The 23,879-nt window shown below is 49.2% G+C and overlaps 1 protein-coding gene across 1 annotated transcript in view; it reads right to left on the bottom strand.

Moving 5' to 3' along the window:
- wnk4a (WNK lysine deficient protein kinase 4a) overlaps positions 1 to 23,879 on the bottom strand; it is a gene marked incomplete at its 3' end in the record, with an annotated part of 36,194 nt that overhangs the window by 8,067 nt on the left and 4,248 nt on the right. Inside the window, exons 3-10 of the mRNA XM_084485523.1 lie at positions 12,757 to 12,929; positions 11,685 to 11,905; positions 10,933 to 11,090; positions 7,965 to 8,053; positions 7,034 to 7,253; positions 3,909 to 4,314; positions 1,729 to 1,880; positions 273 to 338 (exon numbers count right to left, since the gene is read on the bottom strand). Coding sequence (XP_084341649.1) covers positions 273 to 338; positions 1,729 to 1,880; positions 3,909 to 4,314; positions 7,034 to 7,253; positions 7,965 to 8,053; positions 10,933 to 11,090; positions 11,685 to 11,905; positions 12,757 to 12,929 — 1,485 coding nt within the window. The remainder of the gene's footprint in view (positions 1 to 272; positions 339 to 1,728; positions 1,881 to 3,908; positions 4,315 to 7,033; positions 7,254 to 7,964; positions 8,054 to 10,932; positions 11,091 to 11,684; positions 11,906 to 12,756; positions 12,930 to 23,879) is intronic.

Genomic DNA, 23,879 nt, shown 5'->3' with positions numbered 1-23,879 from the left:
GAGAGAGAGAGAGAGTGCATGAGTGAGTGAGTGAGTGAGTGTGAGTGAGTGAGTGAGTGAGAGAGAGAGACTCTGGCCATGACTTGGAGCATGTAGTCACAGCCGCACAGAGGTGAGGGACATGTTTCCACACAGAGACAAGACAGATGTTTCCTGCTCCGTTTAAAGAGGCTCTGCTCCTCAGGTTGTGACGAGGAGCTCTGGTGAGAGCGGAGCGGAGCGGTGGAGGGGAGGTGGAGGGGAGGTGGAGGGGAGGTGAATGCTGTGTTTACCTGTCTACTGGAGTTGAAGCCACTGGGCGGGTTGCCATGTTCTGTGTTGCTGGATACCGCAATGCTCTAGAAATAAAAAGGGGGGATAAGGTTAGGCAAACATGGCAACAGAAGTCTCTTTATTTTCGGCTCTGCTCCTGGACAGTAATAGGGGGCTGACGGATCAGAATACTCGACGAGTAAACAGAAGATGTGTTTAAGTATCGATGCAATGTCTAGCAATATTTTAACCCTGTACATAGGGATGGGTGATTTAATTTCATTTCGTTGAACTTGAACTTAGGTATTCATATGCTAGACAAATGTTTTGCCTTTGTGTTTTATTCTTTGAACACAAAAATGATCCGCTGGTTTTGTCACTATTTAAGAAATGTGTGAAGAGGTCCAGGATTTGTCTTCTCCATCGATCAAGATTCAAGATCAGGTTAACACTTTCCATGATTCTATGCAATTTTTTCACAACACGTGTATGAAGCAGTACAGTACTTAGAAAGAGAAGTAGAAGAAGTACTTAGCCGAGAAATAGCCGAGGGTGACTGCTTTTAGCTTTGAAGTGCACCGCTGCATTTAGTAGACGACAAGTGCATGACTATTTTTATCTATCAGGACAATGCCACTCAGCCACTGCTCCAGTCTCTCCTCCACCACCACCACCACCACCACCACCACCACCACCACCACACCACACACCACCCCCACCAACACCACCACCACCACCACCACACCACCCCCACCAACACCACCACCACCACCACCACCAACACCACCACCACCACCAACACCACCACACCACCCCCACCAACACCACCCCCACCACCACCACCACCACCACACCACCCCCACCAACACCACCACCCCCACCACCCCCACCACCACCACCACCACCACCATTACCCCCACCAACACCACCACCACCACACCACCCCCACCAACACCACCACCACCACCACCACCACCACCAACACCACCATCACCCCCACCACCACACCACCCCCACCAACACCACCACCACCAACACCACCATCACCCCCACCACCACCACCACCCCCACCACCCCCACCACCACCCCCACCACCACCAACACCACCACCACCAACACCACCACACCACCCCACCACCCCCACCACCACCACCACCACCACACCACCCCCACCACCACCACCACCACCACCACCACCACACCACCCCCACCAACACCACCACCCCCACCACCCCCACCAACACCACCACACCACCACCACCCCCACCACCACCACCACCACCAACACCACCACACCACCCCCACCAACACCACCACACCACCCCCACCAACACCACCACCCCCACCACCCCCACCCCCACCACCACCAACACCACCACACCACCCCCACCAACACCACCACCACCACCACCACCACCACCACCCCCACCACCACCAACACCCCCACCAACACCACCCTCACATCGGACCACTCACCGAGGGGAAGCGGAGGCTGGGAATGGGGAGCCCGTTGCCAGGCAACGTGTCGGGCCGCGCCGTGGGGGCCACGGGGTGGGTGTCGGGCCCCTCGGACTCCAGGGCCTCCTGGAGCCCCGAGGAGTTCAGGAAGCAGTCGATCTCGCAGTCAGCTGTTCGGACAGAGAGGACGCTGTGAGCCGTGAGCGTCATGTGATTATGATGACATGATGATGTGCGCACGCACGCACGCACAAGCACACACACACACACACACACACACACACACACACACACACACAAATACATACTTAGTTTACCCTTAGTTTCAAGACGAAAACACAGTCACACTAATTTACATTAGATTCACATGCATGCTAATTGTTTTATATGCTTGACAATCAGATGACATGACAGTGATGATTGGGTCAATGGACAATACACACACACACACACACACACACTAGGGCTGAACGATTTGGGGAAATAATCTAATTGCGATTATTTTTTTATGTTCTGTATTAATCGAGCAATAAATTATTCTGTAGTATGACCAACACGACACTGGAAGCAGTCAACAGATAAACTGCTCTCTCTTTTAGGCCAGACCGACGTGTTAAGATGAACTGATACATGAATTGACATTATAACATCTTAATTTAACTATTGAATTGCTAAAAATCTTACTGAATCTTACTGATCTCCAGTAAGTAACAGTAACAGTAAAAAAACAACAACACAAAATAGATTTTTTTTCTTTTTTTTTTTAAATCATAGCCTTTGTTATTTGCATATCGCGTTCTATTACATCGCAATGTCGGTTTGAATTTGATTAATCGTTCAGCCCTAAGTCATACGCACGCACGCACGCACACACACACACACACACACACACACACACACACACACACACACACACACACACACACACACACACACACACACACACACACACACACACACACACACACCTGTATTCACCACTGATAGCTAGCCAGCACCTCTACACTACCACACTGACATTAATAATTGAACCAATTAAACATGACTCAAACTGTCTTTGTACTTCAAACTAGCTTGTTATGCTGTCATTATGTCACTCCATTATGGAACCCATTGCACTCCTAACCATCACTCCTACTCTGCTCCTTCTCAAGCTTTCTTCCTTGATAATGAAGGGAGTCTTTAACCATGACCATATAACGTCGTGCAAGCCCATTGAGACTGTAACTGGGATCGAGGGGCAAACCAATTCAATGGACGTGACTCGAGAGAGAGCCATTGACCCAACGTAACCATAGCAACGGAAACGTCGTCGACTGCACGCCGACGGAGCCGGCCAGGCGAAGCCAAGGACGGCTAAATAATTGAGCTGTACATCAGGCGTCACATTTCAGCGTCGGCCCATAGGCTACTTTGTCCCAGAGCCAGGCCGACGGATGGCTGACCGTCATCGTGCGTCGCTCGGCCTCGCCCTTCGGCCTCCCGCAGGAGTGACACACGAGGTACAGAGAGGCTACGCTGAGGGGACGTCACAAGGGGCTGGGCGCTGTTGGAATAGGAATGATCAATAATCGTTTTCTGACGTGATTACACAACTACAGGGGCTGGAGTTAATGTGTGGCATGGGGGTGCTTGTTTCTGAATTATTAACTCGTTTCCTGAATCCTGTCTGATGAACTGACAATGTTTTCCCACTCCCTTGGTCAACGAGTTTGTTCGTTGGGTTATCCGATCCCTCTTGATGCCTCTTGCGCTAAAAAATCGATCAAATGCTGGATTAAAATCAAAATAGGATGATCTAGTTGAAATACAATCAGGCTGTGAAACGAAAACCTATGACCTATCGTAATGGACCCCATTGTTAACACTAATGCACACACACACACACACACACACACACACACGCAGACATCTAAACACAGACAGACACACAGGGTACAGGGGTAACCTGATATCCGGACCATCTTTTTATGTAACATGGGCTGGGCAGCTATCTGCTAATGAGCTAGCTAGCGAGCTAGCTGGAACGAGGTCACTGTAAACATGTGGTGCCACCTGTGTGCCACGGCCGACGTTAAGACGCCACTCGTCCGTCCTCCACTCCAGAACCAGGCCGTCCCTAAAAGCGGAGCCCGTAGCCTCAGCGCTGTGTGAGCGCCGAGGTGAGGTGCATGGTGGGTATATCATACGTGGCTCACAGTTAGCCGAGGAGCAGCTGTTGTGGCGGATGTGGAAGTGCTGGTCCACCTCGGGCTCCTCCGCCTCCGCCCCCGCCGCCGCCGCCGCCGCCAGCCCAGACGCCAGGCCCGAGTCCGCCGAGCCGCCCGCCACCGGGGACGTCTGGCACGAGGTGGGGGTCCGGCAGGGGGGCCCGGGGCTCTCCTCCAGGCTCCTCTCCTCCTCCAGGGCCGCCTGCAGCACCAGCTGCTGCTGCTGCAGCTGCTGCTGCTCCTCCTCGTCCTTCCTCCTCCTCCCCTGCTGCCTCCTCAGCTCGTCCGCCACGCGCCGCAGCTTCTCCCGGTGCCGCTTGATGTTGGTGACCCGGTCCCGGATGGCCTTGGCCACCAGCTTGAAGTCCCCCTCGCACACGAAGCCCAGCACCACCTGGGGTGGGGCAACACAGTGGTGGACACCTTTAAACTACACAGTGGTGGACGCCTTTAAACTACACAGTGGTGAACAACTTTAAACTACACAGTGGTGAACGCCTTTAAACTACACAGTGGTGAGCGCCTTTAAACTACACAGTGAACACCTTTAAACTACACAGTGGTGAGCGCCTTTAAACTACACAGTGGTGAACAACTTTAAACTACACAGTGGTGAACAACTTTAAACTACACAGTGGTGAACGCCTTTAAACTACACAGTGAACACCTTTAAACTACACAGTGGTGAGCGCCTATAAACTACACAGTGAACGCCTTTAAACTACACAGCGGTGAGCGCCTTTAAACTACACAGTGAACACCTTTAAACTACACAGTGGTGAACGCCTTTAAACTACACAGTGGTGAACGCCTTTAAACTACACAGTGAACACCTTTAAACTACACAGTGGTGAACGCCTTTAAACTACACAGTGGTGAGCGCCTATAAACTACACAGTGGTGAACGCCTTTAAACTACACAGTGAACACCTTTAAACTACACAGTGAACACCTTTAAACTACACAGTGAACACCTTTAAACTACACAGTGGTGAACGCCTTTAAACTACACAGTGGTGAGCGCCTATAAACTACACAGTGAACGCCTTTAAACTACACAGTGGTGAACACCTTTAAACTACACAGTGAACAACTTTAAACTACACAGTGAACAACTTTAAACTACACAGTGGTGAACGCCTTTAAACTACACAGTGGTGAGCGCCTATAAACTACACAGTGAACGCCTTTAAACTACACAGTGGTGAGCGCCTATAAACTACACAGTGAACAATTTTAAACTACACAGTGGTGAACACCTTTAAACTACACAGTGGTGAACAACTTTAAACTACACAGTGGTGAACGCCTTTAAACTACACAGTGGTGAGCGCCTATAAACTACACAGTGGTGAGCGCCTATAAACTACACAGTGAACACCTTTAAACTACACAGTGGTGAACGCCTTTAAACTACACAGTGGTGAGCGCCTATAAACTACACAGTGAACGCCTTTAAACTACACAGCGGTGAACACCTTTAACCATGCAGTATGCAGTGGTGAACGAGTGCATCTTCACCTCTTCCGACATGTGGTATGAAGTGGTGAACCGGTGCATGTTCACCACTTCCGACATGTGGTATGAAGTGGTGAACATGTTCACGGTCAAACACACAAACATGTGACGGTGCACAATGCACAGACACGACAGTGCTAGCGCTTCTTCATCGCGAAACTGAGAAATGAGTTTGCGGGATGTGGGATTCGTTTGCCAATCGATCCGTGTTGTGAGGAGATCTATTGTTCCAACAACGCACACACGCGCACGCAAACGCACGGCGAGAGTTCACGGCGAAAGAGAGGGCGCGCGCGTCCTAATCCACCCCTCAACGCCGCCTGTCAGATTACATCAGACGCTTCTGGACCGCCGTCTCACTGCCCGGGGGCCCGAAATTGACTCTTGATGAAAAATGCCACAGCGAGGTAAACAGACCTGACATTGGAGGCCTTCCGTTTCATTAAAAGTGACCTCGGCGGCGGGGCCGGGTGGGAGGGACCCGTGTCCTGACGCGCCACCGCTTGACCTTGGCCCTCGCCCTGCGCTCTCGCCTTTCTAATAGGGCCGCTGATTGAGACGTGGAGCTCTGCCCTCCTGGAGGACGCAGCAGACCGCCGGGCCTTCAGTCCACCAGGGGGACATCCAGGCCGGATGTTTGAGCCCTGCTCCGTGTTTAAGGACCGAATCATGAAAGCAAGTCAGTGCACTATGAACGGCCAGTGAGGGGCTGCGTCAAGTGGAGTCCAGCAGTGCCAAGGGGTAAGAAAGTTCACAAGACCGGACGAACCGAACGACAACGACAGTGCCATGTCGACGCTACGCAAAATGAATGCACAAAATCAATTTGTTTGGTCTACATATTCGTGTTCCGCACACACCCAACTACTATTTTGTAACATAGGAAGTAATGTTTCATGCACTTGTTGGGGTCTGCCACATCAACTCTATTCCTACAAAAATAACTTGGAAGGACTGGACCAATAGGATCAAAGGAGAAGGCAAAGCCCGGACCAACGACATAACTGACGGTCCGACTTGATTTTCTCATCCGCTAACCTCATCTACTAACCTCATCCCCTAACCTCATTGGCTACCCTCATCTTGGAGCGAGGGAGGGTTTTGGTGGGTGTGTATGTCTCTTGTATACTGTATATGTGGCCTGGGGCCTATATGTATGTATTGTCTGTACCTGTACTGTTATTATTGTAAAGCAGCTTTATATGACAGCATGGAGTCCACGACAAATTTCCTTCAAGGACGATAAAGTGTATCTTAATCTTAATCTTCTACCCTCATCTTCTACCCTCACCCTCTAACCTCATCCTCTAACCTCATCTTCTACCCTCACCCTCTAACCTCATCCTCTAACCTCATCTTCTACCCTCACCCTCTAACCTCATCCTCTAACCTCATCCTCTAACCTCATCTTCTACCCTCACCCTCTAACCTCATCCCCTAACCTCATCCTCTAACCTCATCCTCTAACCTCATCCCCTAACCTCACCCTCTAACCTCATCCCCTAACCTCATCCTCTAACCTCATCCTCTAACCTCATCCCCCTAACCCCGTGGGCCGAGGGTGCCCCGGGCAGTGCACGCAGGCGGCTGCCTACCATCTCCTGGGCCACCTCCTCGGGCACGTCCTTGTAGAGCTCGAAGAGGAACTCGATGGCGTTGTTGTCCCTGTACTTCCCGTGGAGCTTCTTGGTGTCGTCCATGCGCAGCCACAGCTTCAGGCCCGACTTCACCATGTCGTCCTCCTCCGCCAGCTCCACGTGGACGCCGTTGTACTCCTGGAAGAAGGCGTGGTCCAGCAGGTCTTGGATGGTGTACCTGGTGGTGGTGGTGGCGGGCATTTTGGAATCAACAGAGATGGCCGTTAGCTTAAAGTGCCTGAAGACGGTGGTGTGTTTGTTTGTTGTGCGCTAGCAACGCTGTGCACAGCACAGCCCTAGCACAGCAACACTGTGGACAGCACAGCCCTAGCATAGCAACACTGTGCACAGCACAGCCCTAGCACAGCAAGACTGTGGACAGCACAGCCCTAGCATAGCAACACTGTGGACAGCACAGCCCTAGCATAGCAACACTGTGCACAGCACAGCCCTAGCATAGCAACACTGAACAGCACAGCCCTAGCACAGCAACACTGTGATAGCTAGCTCAGTCTCGCTGTGCGGTTTAGCCTATTTGATTTTCCCTTTTTCCATTTGCTTGACATATGCTTTCATGTCATATTTCATTATGACCTTTGGGCCTTTTGGCTGCCCAATGAACGCTTCATTATGCCCAATTATGTTTTTTTTTTTATAATCGCCAGTAAAGCTGTCAGTTATGTTAAGAAAAATGTGTGCCCTGAAAGTTTGAATTTGGATTAGTAAGCAAAAATACACACACACATTAACCCAGCAACTATAAACGATATTCAACGTAACGTAACGTGTTGAAAAGGAAAGTAAAGGTTTCACCAACCATATTGAGAGAAACGATATGAACGCTAGACGCAATCCTGGTCGTTGGAGGGTATAAGAAAGAGCAACGTACCTTTCTTCTTTATCCATGCGAATACAGCCTTCGATGATCTCTTTGAGCTCCGGGACTTTAACTTTGGAAAAGCTCTCAGGCTTTATCCCCTGGACATGGAGGTAAAGGAGAGGATAGAACATCACTTACTTTCAGTAAGCAGTGCAGGTGAGGTCACAGCCAATATCATTTGATTAATGTCAGGTATATACATTACAACTGGGTATCTGCGGGTTTCATGCATATTAAAATTTAAGACTTTTTGAGACCTTCTTAATACCCCCGAATAATAAACTAATAATAAACATAAACCATAAAGTTCCAACTGACTAACTTTACTATTTCTATTTCTATTACTATTTCTATTTCTATAACTATTTCTTATCAGAATCTGGTGACACCCACACCCACACCCACACACACAAACGCACACACTGAAAGGCCCTCATGTCTGTGTTAATGGAGGCTGAACCCTTTGCTTTGGTGACAGTAGCCACACACCAGCATGACTCTGCGGGGTCTCTGCGATCAAGTAAACAGAGAGAGGGAGGACACGAGCAAGCGTATAACCGACCAAGATCATCGTGTCCTTTCCCCGTTTCCACTGCGGTTGTCTCACACGCACGGAGCAACAAATCATTTCTGGAGGTTTATGATGCCTCGATGCCTGCATTACAACACAAGTTTACAACACAAGTACAAGTTAATAAATAGTAACTTGTGACGAAGGCGTACGTGGATTAAGGCGGCTGTTGATAGGCTCCCTGACAAAACCCTGAGCAGTCAGACTATGGACGTTGTTGGCTTAAACTGAGTTATCGTCCCAGTGCAAATAACAGATCGTAAAGTTGGACAAAGAGGTGGAAAGAGCCAACAAGGTAATGGCCCTCAAACAGACACCATTGTCATCCATCACCGTCAAAACCATACATCTTCAAATATAGGCTGTCTGGTGTGTTTGGTTATGACCGCTTTAAACCAGATTGTTACGTAGTATCTGTCCCCTCCATTTTGATATATTCCAACTTCCTATTGAAGAACGGCAAATCACGTTGGCGGGTAGAACGTTAAAAATCGAATTCTGTGGCTAAAGGTTCCTCGCACAAACAAAAACAAGCAACAGGAACAAATAGTGGATTGTCCAAATTTGTTCACAAAGTCTACCATTCGGGATAGGCGGCAATAACTTAAATCAGCATGCATATCTTAAAAGAAGTCCAAGGCACAATGCGTACCACTGTTCAGCTGGTGTGATTTGGAGAGGTGAAGGAAAGAAACTAAAACCCCCTATCCTCCTAACGCGATTATAAAACCGCATAACCACCCCCACCCCAACCCCCACCCACCCCCCCCCCCCCCCCACACATGCACGCATGCGTACCTCCCTGCTCCTCAAAGACCCCAGCCAATCACAGTAGTCAACAGGCTCCACTATACTTATACATCGCCCCGCGGCGGTGCCAAGCTAAGCCTCCTAGGCAGCCATGACAGGCCGGCCTCGTGGCCGCGGGTGTGACGTCAGCACAAGTCCGTGGCCGGCGTTCAATGCCTTTGGTGGCGTGCCCTGTGAGCCTTCCAGCCACTCCGGTTCACTCTGGCATCGTCGCCCTGCCGTCTACCATAAAGACTCAGCCTCCTGCTCCAGTTTTTTTTTTTTTTCCCCCCCCTACATTTCCATCCGTCGTGCAGAGTAGAGGCGGAGAGGACAGGAGAACAGCCTTCTTTGTGCGGCGGACATTAAGGCGAGAAAAAAAAAGAAAATGAAAATTGAACAACACAAAAACACACACTTGTGTCGGTGTGAGAGTGCGGTTCTGTTGTCACTTTATCCTCGCCCCCGGCGCGGCGTCAGACGCGGCGACGCCGCTCCTGGCTACGCTGCCCCGAAGCCACTTAGCGGCATACAGCCTGAGACTGTACTTTTGTCATCATGTCCAAGAGTATGTACATACATCACTATTGGACTGAAGACATAAACTCCCTCCCTCAAACAGGCTCGTCAGAGCAGCGGCCCGGGAACGCGACGCAGGCGAAGCGACAGACAGATGGACAGCAGCCCCATTTGGAAACACAAGCTCCTTATTCTGTAAGGCAGTTGCCCTAATTAGTATTCATCTGTATCGACTTAAGTCTTAAGCGATGTCAAATGAGACGCAATTTCCTGAATATCATTGTTAACGGTTCGGTGCGTTTTTTCCGTCGACCCACCGTGTGCCCAATGGGGGAAAAACAAAACGGAATAACGGGTGAGGCACCGGAACTAGAGGGGCATGGAGCTGGGGGGGGATCTGGCTGAGGCTCGCGACACGGGCAATCAGCGTAGCGGAGTCTAACATCTGCTGCAGAGCGTCTTAATTGTAGGATAAGGGAACATAAAAGCCATCGGGGGTTACGCTGCGGATCTGCCTGCAGACACAAGATTGCCCCGTGATTGTGTGAGTCTTAGGAAGCTCAGGTTGTGGTCCATAACAAAGGGCGATGTGAGGTAACCATGGAAACAGGATGATGCGCTCATCCTGGTGGCCTCTTTCCGTCGGGGGGAAGGAAAACACAAATCTCACACACGAGCACACAAACGCGCGCACACACACACACTCCCACGGATTCAAGCACGCACGCACGCCCACACACACACACACACACTCACACACACACACACACTCACAAACACACACACACTCACACACACACACTCACAAACACACACACTCTCACACACACACACACACACACACACACACACACACACACACACACACACACACACACTCACACAAACTCATACATGCTCACAAACACAAATATACAAACTCATACATGCTCACTCACACACACACACTCACTCACTCACTCACTCACTCACTCACTCACTCACTCACTCACTCACTCACTCACTCACTCACTCACTCACTCACTCACTCACTCACTCACTCACACACACACACACACACACACACACACACACTGGGGTGTGAAAGGGGACACCCACGCTGGTGACTTTGCGGTAGATCTGCGCGGCGTTCTGGCACTCGGAGTAGGGGTACTCCGAGGTGGCCATCTCCAGGATACACATCCCGAAGGCGTACACGTCCACCGCCTCGTCGTACTTCTCCTCGTACATCTCCGGCGCCATGAACTCTGGTGTTCCTGCCAGAGACAGGACGGGGGGGGGGTCCTCATAAATCAGACTTTAGATCCATATCTAAATCTAGAGTCATCCGAAGGGTTATCGTGAATGTATATTTCATCCGAAAAAAGATGAGTTAAGTTTTAATTGATCTTAGTTGATCTAATTCAACACGGTTTGGGATTCTTTGTGGTCGCGGTCAATCAAAGCCATTTTAATCAAAGAAATTGGATAACTAGGTTTGTACCAATTATGTTCATTTTGTCTTGGCATTTTGTCTTGGCATTTTTGGCATTTCCAAAAGTGGACTCTGAAACACACACAACTACGCCAATGAGGCCGGAATGATGTGTACAATCATGGTGCAACCGAGAAATATGAATATAGATACTACAGAAACATAGTATTTAATATAAGGCCTATTGGCACTATTACCACAATGTACTGCACGCTCGAGAGTGCAGTGTTGTTACGGTGACGAGAGAAAGGAATCGCATGACAAGGGCAGCAAAAATAGCGAAAACCCAACAAATGAAACCAAAAGAAAAAAAAGGGTAAAAACGGGCCGCGTTCCAACATCAAAACACGACCCCAGCTCATTAGTAAGCGCCTACCGATGACGCTCTTAGCGAACGAGGCGCTCTTGAGCGTGGCCAGGCCCAGGTCGCCGATCTTCACCGAGCCCGTGGGCCCGGTGATGAAGATGTTGTCACACTTGAGGTCCCGGTGGATGATGGGGGGGGTGCGGGTGTGCAGGAAGTGGAGCCCCCTGAGGATCTGCCGGCTCCAGCTCTGGAGCAGCTTCAGCTTCATCTCCTTGAAGCGCTTCAAGTACCTGAGAGAAGGAAAAGTTGAGGTCATTTTCTTTTGGTCTAAACAGCGTGTCAAATCGCCAGGGCGACGGGAAGCTGTTAAAGGCGCCGCGCTGCGGTACATCTCGTCGTGGTACCATCACTTTGACGGCTAAACGCTGAGTACTTTCCTGGAAATACTCAGAAATCCTTTTTTTTTTTTTGCAGGGACTGGACCGTGGGAGTCTTAAAAGAGAGATGTCTACAGAGAAGTGTACAGACTAGTCAAAAGCTGTCATACCCGGGGTTTCAGGAAACTGTTTAACTGTCTTGTTCTAGTACTTTGTCCTTTGTCCTTTGTTTTATTTAACAGAGAAAGGGAAAGAGAGAGAGCGGGAGAGAGAGAGAGAGAGAGAAAGTGAGAGAGCTAGAGAGAGAGAGAGAGAGAGCGAGCGAGAAAGCTAGTAGAGAGCTAGAGAAAGAGAGAGGGGGAGATAAAGAGAGCTTGAGCGAGCTAGAGAGAAAGCTAGAGCACGAGAGAGAGAGAGAGAGAGAGAGAGAGAGCGAGAGCTAGGGAGAGAGAGCTAGAGAGAGAAAGCGAGAGAGATAGAGAAAGAGAGAAAGAGAGAGAGAGCTAGAGAGAAAGCTAGAGCAGGGTTTCCAAAAGCACTTTACAGCTTAGGCGGTCGCCTAAGCAAAACACGGCTGCCGACTTAACTACGTTAACTGTTCTTGTTTCAGTTGTCATTTTGACAAAGTAGTTTAGCAGCCCCCCCCCCCCCTTAACTAACACATGTTCTGCGGGAAACCATGTAGAGAGAGAGAGAGCGAGAGAGACAGCTAGAGATAGAGAGAGAGAGAGGGCAAAGAGAGCGAGAGCGAGCGAGAGACCAACGTTTTGAGGGTGCCAGAGGTCATGAGCTCGGTGACCAGCAGGATGCACTTGTGTCCCTTCACGGTGGACTTCCAGGAGTCGTGGAAGCGGACGATGTTGGGGTGCTGGAGCCCCTTCAGCATCTCCACCTCCTCGCTGAAGCGCTGGCGCTCCGCCTTGGTCAGCCTCCGCGTCTACACGACACACGACACACGCACACACACACACACACACACACACACACACACACACACACACACACACACACACGATCATTCACGTTCATTCATTTAGTTAATGAAGCGCATTTCATCAAGAAATCTCAAACAGCAATGAAACAATAAAACCAAGTAAAATAACAACAGGTATCCACTGAGCCTCTGTGAATACCTAACTAGCTAAAGGCCTTGTGGTATAAAATGGTCTTTAAACACACACAGACACACACCCATTAAAGGCACCCCGTTCCTGACCTGATCACCCAGAAGTTCAAATGAAAAACATATGAAAGATGCTTACGGATGAGGGAATTTATATAAGAGAAGCTTAATGCACTCAACCATTGCACCAGGACATGTATCATTACACAAGCGGGGGGCGCAAAATCACCAGTGTTCAGGTAAACCCTGGTTATGGTAACTCATGAGACCTCATCCATCGTCTTGAACCAGGGGGTTACATAATCCATCTTCTCCACTCAACTCACAGGGAGCGCGCAATTTGCACACGTTCTGAGGGACGGCTTCCGGAATACTACGGAAAGCTGAGCCGAACACTGCAATCACGGCCGCTGAAAATTTGGAACAGTTGCCGGATGAATGGCCTGATTTATCGGCGCCTGGAGCCCAGGCTACCTGCGGTCGACGCTGGGTGGAAAACTCCCCGGAGAACTCGGCAATGAATCGGCCATTGAGGCAGGATTCTGGGAAAAACACTATGCGAATATTTATGTTTACAATCGACATAACCGCTGCCCTTTCCCTTCCCTCTCTTCCTCGCTCTCTTTCTCTCTCTCTCTCCCCCTCTCTCTGCCTCTCTCTCTCTCTCTCTCTCTGACCCTCTCTCCATCTTTCTCTGTATGCGTCTCTCTCTCTCTCTCTCTCTCTCTCTCCCTCTCTTCCCACCATCTCTCTCTCTCTCTCTCTCTCTCTCTCTCTCTCCATGATGCCAAATCAATTTACGATTAACGAATAAAGGCCACTTTGTGTCCACAACGACATGAAACAAGTACAAGGTGTGTTGTCTTGTCACGATTAATTTCCCCTCATTCTGCACAACAATCAGGCCTGTGTGTCTGTCTCTCTGTTAATACCATCCATGTGTTGTGTTTTTTTAGGTCCTACCTTGCTTTGTCCTTCATTTTCATTATTAGCATATTAGCTAGTCATCGCCCTGTGGCCACAGAATGCATTATGCAACGCACCCTGCATTACCACGCACCCGGTGTGCGTAGATTACGCGACTGTAAGCACAGCCAGTGTGTGTGTGTGTGTGTGTGTTTACGGTACATCAATGTACCAGAACGCGCATCCCCCGACTGTGGAGCCAACAGCTTCTCCGGTCGGACGGCACACCATGAGATCTAGAGGGAGCGGGAGTTTGCCCGCAGCAAAAACGTTTCGCTGCTTACTTGAAAAGCCCTCATGTTCCCGAGTTCCACAACCACAGAGTTCACTAGCCAGCCCCTGGCCGGGTACAAGGAAAGTGCTTTTGGAAAATCGCAAAAAATGCAGTAGGATGTCAGAGAGTAGTAAATTCCTGGAGGATCCAGTGGCGTGCTGCAGAACTCTGAACCAAAACACGGTTGACGTGTGGTTTGACTTTCCACTGCTAATAATAAAGTTGTCTGTGTCTGTGAAGAAGGCCATCTAGTAAACTCTGTAAATGTGGAATATGTCGATATCAGAATCCAAGTGATATCCTTCACAGTGCATCTGATGCCTGAAGTGATCTATTCAAGAAAAACTTGATTATCTGCTTTTTTTCGGCAAATAGAGGCACGATTTATTGCTCCAAGCAACCAGGGGAAATGTGCGACATGGCAATTAAGTTATAAGAATCCAACACGACCGGTGTACGTTGTTTAGTAATCAGTGAATCAGTAATGGTTTGCCTCAGCACTTGCTATGGGCCGGCTTTTCTGCCATTATTTTCCACCTTCCACAACAAACCATAAAATCATTCCATGGAAATATGAATCCATGTTTGGTAAACAAGAAGAGCAGAGATGGATCGCGGATCGGCCCTCAGGTTTTAGCAGATGAACGGTGACCTACGGTATGATTTCATTACAGCCACTCAGGCGCTAAGGGCTAACGTGACCGTATCCATGAACCGTTGGGGCGCCTGATGTTTTCATGAAGGACATGAAAACACAATGAGACAAAAAGTATATTGAATCAATTCAACAGGATTCTTTGTGGTCGATTTTCTTATATTTTGTATTTTGGAATTAAAGCTATAAACAACTTTCAGTTTGAAATGATTTGAAATGATGTTATATAAATGAAACCTGATTGCCAAACACCATGTCCTCTCCACTCCTAAAATAACCACAGCTGTGTTGAAAATCGCATTAGGATTTTCCTTAGGCAAACCTGATTCTGAAGGAAATTCCTTTGAAGAAGCCTCCTAATTGGAAATACCTTTGAATAAACGCGAGGGAAACCATTAAGAGTAAACCAAATCAAAGTTATAACTGCAGTGAAAAAGTGACACAGTGCAGCTTTAACTTGGGCCATGTGCCCATGCTGGAACCATTTGAGGGTTACTGGGGCTCCTCTGCACCATCCGGAGTTAGATAAGCCAGCGCTTCAGACAAGCGCTCACTGATTAGACACTCAAGGTCTTTGCTCTGCTTCAGCCTATTGCTGCTATCCCCCTCGCTCCGGCTCGTCAAGACAAAGTCCCAGGGGAAAAGGCAATCTTTTATCCTGGGAGGCCTCAAGGCCGTAAACACACTATTCCTGTTGCAGTCCTCTGAGCTCGCAAAGGCTGTCCCTACCGACGCATAGAGTGAAGGCTGTGGTGGCAGTCGATAAACAAACAGGCCTAAACACGTGTACGACGGAAAGGGAGGAAACATCGTTTACCATTTGGATTCAGGAGGAGCTTTCCATTTGCAGAGGACCCCTCTATACATGATACATATACCCGATATAGTGGTCATGTGTTGTGAAATCCAGGCCTCGCTTCCTGGCTTCCAGCTCATGAAGGTCTCCTTCCATTGGACTATTTATACTTGGCCACTGGGGGGGCTGTACGTGAGGCACGTGTGTGTGCTTGGCGTGCGCATGTGCGTGCGCTTGCATGAGTGTGTGTACTATGTGTGTGTGTTTTACGGGTGTGTGTGTGTGTGTGTGTGTGTGTGTGTGTGTGTGTGTGTGTGTGTGTGTGTGTGTGTATGTGGGTGGGTGGGCTTCGGGGGGTTCACCAAGCAGGGGGCTGGAAATACCTGGGCCTGGCGCCACATAAGTGGAGTTACATAAGCATCAGAGTGCGGGGCAGATGGGTCGTCGCTGGGATTAAGAAGACTTCGTCAGCGCCCCTATTATGACAACCGGTGAGCGATACACCGTGTTTTGGGCCAGCATTAACACCCAACGCTTTACAGGTTACACATGGCACAGCAGCACAAAAGAAGAGGGAGTTGTCCATAAATATAACAGGATCAAATCAGCCCTGGAACTGAGAGCTGATGCGACAATCCATTGATAAAGCCAGTGCAGATTGTGTTGTTGTGTGTGTTGTTCGTATCGGAGCTGACAAAACCGGAGAGTAGCGAGCCAGTACTACACAGTTTTCCGCACACGCAATTTACTGAAGGGGTTAACTTTGAAGTGGGGACAGAGGGGATCTTGCTGTTTGTCAATGGTCGCCCTGGCAATGAGACCGCTGCCACTGCCAGAAGGTGTGCAAGATGACACGTAACATTTTCCAGAGGTACACACCATATTACTGCGCTGTGTGATCGATCATCCAAGGCCAAACTGTGTAGCGTTACAGAGGCCATGTGTCATCGGGGGGGAGTCGATTTGTGTGGTGAGGGTTGGACCCCCAGCTAAAAGGTTCCTGGTTCTAATCCTCAGTCTACATGTGTGGGTGTCCTTGAGCAAGACGTCTCATCTGTACTTGCCCGTTGAGTGACATAAAATGTTTACAACTCAAGAGGTTAATACCTGGACAACGTACTCGCATTACACGGTCGACGATCCGACAACGTAGTCATGGCACACGACGCCGGCCACACGGCCCTGTCCCAGCCCAGCCAGCGACGACAGACACGGCCCCCACGGGCGAGACCCGCACGTACGCAGTGGGGAGCTGGGAGCTGGGACAGCGCGGCATTCAGCGGAGGCAGGAGGTGTTGTGGGAACTGAGGTGCCAGTGTGCTGCCGCTGCGCAGCGGTTCTGACGGGCTCTGTTCACCGACTAAACTGGCACACTGGTGGAGGCCAGTGGCCTTTTAATCTAATAAGGACCGAACCCTGAGAGTGCTCTCTCTCTCTCTCTCTCTCTCTCTCTCTCTCTCTCTCTCTCTCTCTCTCTCTCTCTCTCTGATAACTTCAACCGGTGGCGCCCATGCAAATGACCCGCGGCGGAGGAAAACACTCGTGTCCTATCTCCTAAGTGCTCGGAAATCAACCCGAGGGTTAGTTAAAAAACCTCGCTGGAGACTGAGTCTGTGTTTAGTCTGTACACAGAGCGGCCTCAGACGGGCAGTTACCTGCTTTCAGTGACGCACGTGTCCTCGTTTCTAATTAATCGCAAAACAAATTCATAAGGCCAAACCCGAACAAGAAAATATATCCTCAACTTGTTTCCGAGCATTTCCAAATGTGCTGTTTCACGCCGTTTTTATCGTATTACGCAATTAGCTGTAGTTCATAACTATTAGCCATACCGTCAATGGCTTTTACATCCTGTAGCTATCACATGTACATACATAATAACTACAAGCTAAACGTCCAAAACCTTTCCCAAACTGCTAGGGTTTCAAAAATAAAATGCAGCTTAGCAGAATGCTTTATAAGGATAGTAGTTAACAATCGATTCTTGTATTTGTGCCATGTGTGTGCTCCACAGAGGGTGGATGGGACGGCCTTATCTGATGACCGCTTTGACCAATGAGACCATTTGGCTGACCTCCGGTTATCACAGTCAGAACGACGATGACAGGCCCGAGAGGAAGTTCTGAGTTGTGCCAGTGCGTCTCTTTGTGAATGTGTGTGCGTGACTGTGTCTGTTTGTTACTTAGTGAGTGAGTGAGTGAGTGAGTGTGTGTGTGTGTGTGTCTGTCTGTCTGTGAATGTGTCTATCTGTGCATATGAGTGCATTTGTGTGTGTGTGTCTGTCTGTGAATGTGTCTGTCTGTGCATATGAGTGCATTTGTGTGTGTTAGTGTGTGTGCGTGCGTGCAGCCGTGTGAGGCCGTGCGTGCGTGCGTGCGTGCGTGTGCGCATAACTGCGTGCGTGTGCGGTGCAACCGAGGGGAACAAAAGATCAACTTGCTGCCCCGTAAATCATATCACAGGAATGTGAGCGAGATATGTGTGTTCAAAAAGAACCACAATTTGCCCTTGTGAGTGAACCAGAGAGCGGATCACAAGACTGCTCCGACACCACCAGTAGAGCCCTCCCGCAGAGTTCCCACTGGTGTCACCCACAAGAAGAAAACAAGATGAGGGAGAAGAACTGAAAACGGGGTGAGTTACGTTCGTTATAGGCGTGTGGCACACACACACACACACACACACACACAGACACACACACACACACACACACACCGTTTTCACTGTGCTTTTCCTGAATAGGGTTAACACATCCTATTTAGGTGTATACTACTGACCATAACTATCCTAACTAACCCAGGCTTTCTGATTCCTGTCATGCAAAACAGTGAAGATTGCAGGATTCAAATCTTGCGGGGATGGTGCAGGGTGCAAATCAAAGGACTCGCTGTGTTCCCCACCACGGTCTTTGTCCACCAGTGTACAACACAAGACACCATTTGGGATGTTAAGCTTTTGTCCACACACACGATTGAAAAAGGGCCTGTGTATACAACCGCTCAGCAACGGCGCCTGGATTTAATTAACGAGAGTAATGCGTTACACACGGCCCCGGCGTTTTATCACGGTAGTCACCGGTGTGTCCGCACATGTATACGCAGAGGGGACATTGGGGCGAGTGTTCTCTTTGTGTGTACGGCGGGCTGGAGTCATTAGGGCCACTGGGACGGCGGTCACAGTGGCGTCTCAAAGGGGAAGTTTAGCCAAAATCGTTTTTTTTATTGGTTGTCGTTGTCTTTGTCTTCATTATTTCAAATCCGTCCTAGGTTCCTGCAAAGCAGCGTGCAAACTTTCTGCTCTTCTCCGATCTCTCGAAGCCTTGTTTTCCCCCTGACGTCGAAGCGCCCTTCTTCCGTATGATTCTAGACGGCTAGGGAGTTATAATAGTTCAATAAACGAATAGACGGATAAAAAAAAAACGAATGCAGAGAAAACAAATGAGGCTTGGTGTGAGCTGATAAGACTTGAATGCTTGTGGAGCTTCTTGTTTTTATCTTGCTCTGCCTCTTACGGCTCAGTTTGGACAGACAGACAGACAGACAGACAGACAGGCGGGGTTTATGGTGCCACGCCAGGACAGATTACCGCTAGCAAGCGCAACCGCGGCTAACTGGGAGGATGGAGGGGGGAGGGGAGGGTTCTGGTTAACAACATGAGGCCATGCACGCGTCTCAGGGGAAGGAAGAGAAGATTATACATGTACACACACACAAACTTAACCGCATGTGCACACACACGCACAAAAAAAGGACACACAGATAGGCCGAGCCCACCTCAGCACACTGGAAGGATAACTCACACTCACGACTATAAAGTGACGTGTTTATATACAGAGAGCTATTTTGAGAGCCGGGATCGGTGCTTGGTCTGTGAAGAGAGATCCTACAGCGAAAGGTCTGGCAGATAAGTCTCACAAGGACTGGGATGGTGGTGTTTAAAGGACAATTCCGGTATTTAGATTTTTGAACATCGAGCCCTCTTCCTGGTTTGTCTAGGGTGAAATTTCACCCTAGACAAACCAGGAAGAGGGCTCACTGGAAGGATAACTCATTTAGATTTTTGAACATCAAGCCCCCTTCCTGGTATTTTGTCTAGGGTGAAATTTCACCCTAGACAAAATACCGGAATTGTCCCGAAATTTTGACTATTGGTCCTGTCTCGGGTATTTGGCTCATTTAGAATCGCCCCTGCCTGCTTCAGAATGGCTGTATACGGGCATTCACAAACCTGTCCTTAAAACAACCCTGAACGTTTGTTTTCAGAAATGTCCTCACCGAGTGGTTAGTGGTGTTCGTTGACGTTCCAAATGAAGTATCGTAGTGAAATACAGTTTCTGTCGTGTTTTATTTGGCATTTTGTAAATCCCATTGAAACGGAAACCGGACTGGAACCATAAACGGAAAAGGGGGCTGTTACAACCGTTTGGTTGTAGTCTCCTTCGCCCGGTTCTAGCCCTACTGTTGAGACGAAGAACCGAGCGAAAGAGACTACTGAGCGTGTTTGCTGCTGGGTATTCCGAGGTGTGAGAACCCTCCCACCAACCCAAAAGAAACATACAGACACAAACAGAAATATACACAACAAGGCTCCCGGCCCCAGAAACGTTTCCCCCTTTCTGAGAACTGTCCTGCTCAATTTGTCACCAGGACTACCTGGCCACTCAGGACCTGTTTACACTCACAACATGGTGATCAGGAACAACAACAACACACACACACACACACACACACACACACACACACACACACACACACACACACACACACACACACACACACACACACACACACACACACACACACACACGCACACACGCAGCGCCTCTGTACCAGTGGTCTGTAGGTGAGATGGAACAACATGGCTATACTGTAGGGGTTCTGCCCTGCGTCTCCGATGATACGACCCCTTGGCACCACACTGCTGGGTCACGGGTTAGTACCTGAAGTCATTTAGATATAAATATACACGCACACACACACACACACACACACACACACACACACACACACACACACACACACACACACACACACACACACACACACACACACACAGCAGCAGGGAAGCAGATTGTACTATCAATGTCAAACACAAAATTCCTCCTTCTTCCTATAAATACACCAAGCAGAGTGCGTTCCCGGTCTGTGGGGACGTGTTTAAGTTGAGTTTTGTTCATGTTGTGAAGTGGGCTGGTGGGTGTGGTTTAAGGGGACTTTTAAATACTGTTATCTATGCTGTCTATATATAGGACAGGAGGAAGAAGTATTTACTATGGTTACTATTGGTTTTGTCCATAGAGCGGTTTTTAAAACTTGTATGTATAATGTTTAAAACTTGTTGTATAAATCATAATATATAGTAATATACATGTGAGGGGGGGGGGGGGTGATAGAGAAAAAGGAGGAGGGGGGGCCAATACTAGGCCGTATTTGTCCCTTATCTGGTTAATGTTTCTTAAAAAAACTCAGGTGTAACCATTTGGGTGGGAGTGTGTAGATGCTGGCTGCTTTAAGCAGCCTCACCTGGTGGAGTCTGATTCTCTCTGCTCTGGGGCTGCACACCTGTTGCACATTTAGTAATCAGCGTGACCAGGTTACACCAGCTAGCTCAACACACACTCAGGGAGAGCGCTCCTACATGGCTGGCAATGGAGCACCCTTTGACCGACGAACTGTACAACAAACCGGATTCAACATCACCACCCCCCTGCATTCCTGTGTTTGGAGGTGCCCAATAAAAGTCCCCTAGGCGGAGTGTGGCCGCCGTCTAGGTGGCGTGCAGCAGGGGATTTGCGACACTAGCAAGTGTAGCCAATGGTGCTCCACTGCCATGTAGGAGATCTCTCCCTGAGTGTGTGTGTGGGGATGGCTGGTTAAACCTGTTTAACCTGCACACTGATTACTTAATGGGCAACAGGTGTGCAGCCTCACCCCCCCCCCCCCCCCACCCACCCACCCACCCACCCCCACCCCCCCCCCCCCCCCAAGTCCAATCAGACACCGCCAGGTAAGGCTGCGCAATCCTGATCCAGCCATCACACACACACACACACACACACACACACACACACACACCAGGGTACGCTACCAAAAGAAATCTGCCGAAGAACAGTTATAACCATAACTGTACTCTCAACCCATCGTCCGGCTGAATGATTAAAAACATAATCCACTGAAAGAACGACACGTGGAGATGTATTCATTCATCCTGGCCCATTAGAGTCCGGCCGCTGCTGCCGTAGAGGAGTGCTCACGGAGCGGGGCTTTACCGTAAAACGACCATGAAGTCAGCGGTGGCAGTGGCCCCGTGTGTGTGTGTGGGGCGCCTTCATTAAAACACAATAGCCCCGTTATGACCACTGGCCCGTGTGCGGGGAGTTTTTAAATCTGTTCTTCCACTGTGTGTTTCCATGCCTGGCTCGTGGGTCGGGCTTTAACAGCGCAGCCGGGCAACCTACCACCAGAGAGGCGGGCCGCTGGCTCGCCGGGCGCTTTTTGGCAGGACGAGAGGTTTGAAAAAAAAAATTATTTTCAGTTTTCTTTTTATTTTCTGCTTCATTGTAATGAAAGCTACTCATTTTATTGACGAATTGTGTGCATATATACACATTGCAAAGTACTAATGGCGGGATAAAATGATACAATGAGAGCTTTTAAGTCATAATGCATGTTTGTTAACGTACTTATGATGAACTAAATGCCTTTATGGACTCTGTAGAGCCAACACGATTTACAACAGCTAACTAAAACATCACAGCAGGACCAGTGCTGTTCCACAGTAGCCGGAACATCCAACACAACTCACGCTGCGGGAAAAGTACACTCGTAAACACAACAGTAACGTCAACAACACAAAAAGTACACCACTTAGGGGAAAAGGTCCAATCCTGTTGTGCAGCTATTGTACCAACGCGAGGTAGAGAGAGACTTGATCCTCAATCCACCACCCTCCCTCCCTCCCTCCCTCCCTCTCTCCCTCCCTCCTTCAGGCACGGCCCCAAGTTAATGCAAAAACCAACAGCCTCCTCATCACCGTGACACACTGCCTGTGTTAATGTATTGAGTGTTTCATGGGGCTTCCTCTATCGCCTCTGTTCCCCCCGATGATGTTCAGTATAAAACCTGCTGTGCTGAAGGCATGGCCTCATTGGTTTAGGTCCATGGGAACGTTGACGTGTATTTGTTTATTGATCGGGGAATCGGGGAATCTTAACTACGTCGTCGTAAAAAAAAAGTTAAATTGCACAAATTCTTTGAGTGTTCTTGTCTCAGTTGTTATTTTGACAATGTTGTTTAGCACTTTTCTTTTAAATATTTGTGAAGTTCAAGTTGCACAAGTTCTTTGACTGTTCTTGTTTCAGTTATTTTGACAATGTTGTTGAGCGAGCCCCCCCCCCCCGGGCCCGACGGCAAACCCCACCACCTAAACTTACACATTTTCTGCAGGAAGCCCTGACATTGTGGAGGATTACAGCCTCTTGCTTATTTCCATCCGCATCAGAGAACCTAACCTCTAAACACACAACCTCTAAACACACAACCTCTCCTGTGTATCCCAGCGAGCGGCGACACACAAACGTGCGCAGGCGACACCGTGGCGTGCGGGTGGCGCATGTGACTAGGCCGTATTAATTTGAGGACGCCCAATAACTCATAATATGTTGTGCAGAAACGGCAGTGGATCATAAATGAGGTTTTACAACGTTTGGACTAATCCCGCCTTATTAAATGGACATGTAAACAGTGGGCCCAAATTCCAGCTGCCCAACTACTGGCCCAGCATGCAACAGGGCACTCGTTAAAAAGCGCTCCAGGCCTCGGGAGTGTGGGTGAAGTCATCATTTTCTCCTCAACACCTCCACCCCCTTTTGCTTTTTGTCCTCAAAACCAGGGACATCACAGGCAGTCAAACAAGGAATGCTTTATAGATTGAGCGTAACCAAACACTACGCATCAGCCCCCTAGACCACTACACACACACACTGATTCACACATTTAGTTCCAGGTGATGTCACTTGCTTGAGATTATACAGCAAGTGACATCACCGTGCATGATTTCAGCCCATCAGAGAGA

The sequence above is a fragment of the Micromesistius poutassou genome (assembly GCF_964030765.1).
Source record: "Micromesistius poutassou genome assembly, chromosome: 21".
In the NCBI taxonomy this organism is placed as follows: domain Eukaryota; kingdom Metazoa; phylum Chordata; class Actinopteri; order Gadiformes; family Gadidae; genus Micromesistius; species Micromesistius poutassou.
This window is presented reverse-complemented; position numbering and strand designations above follow the sequence as displayed.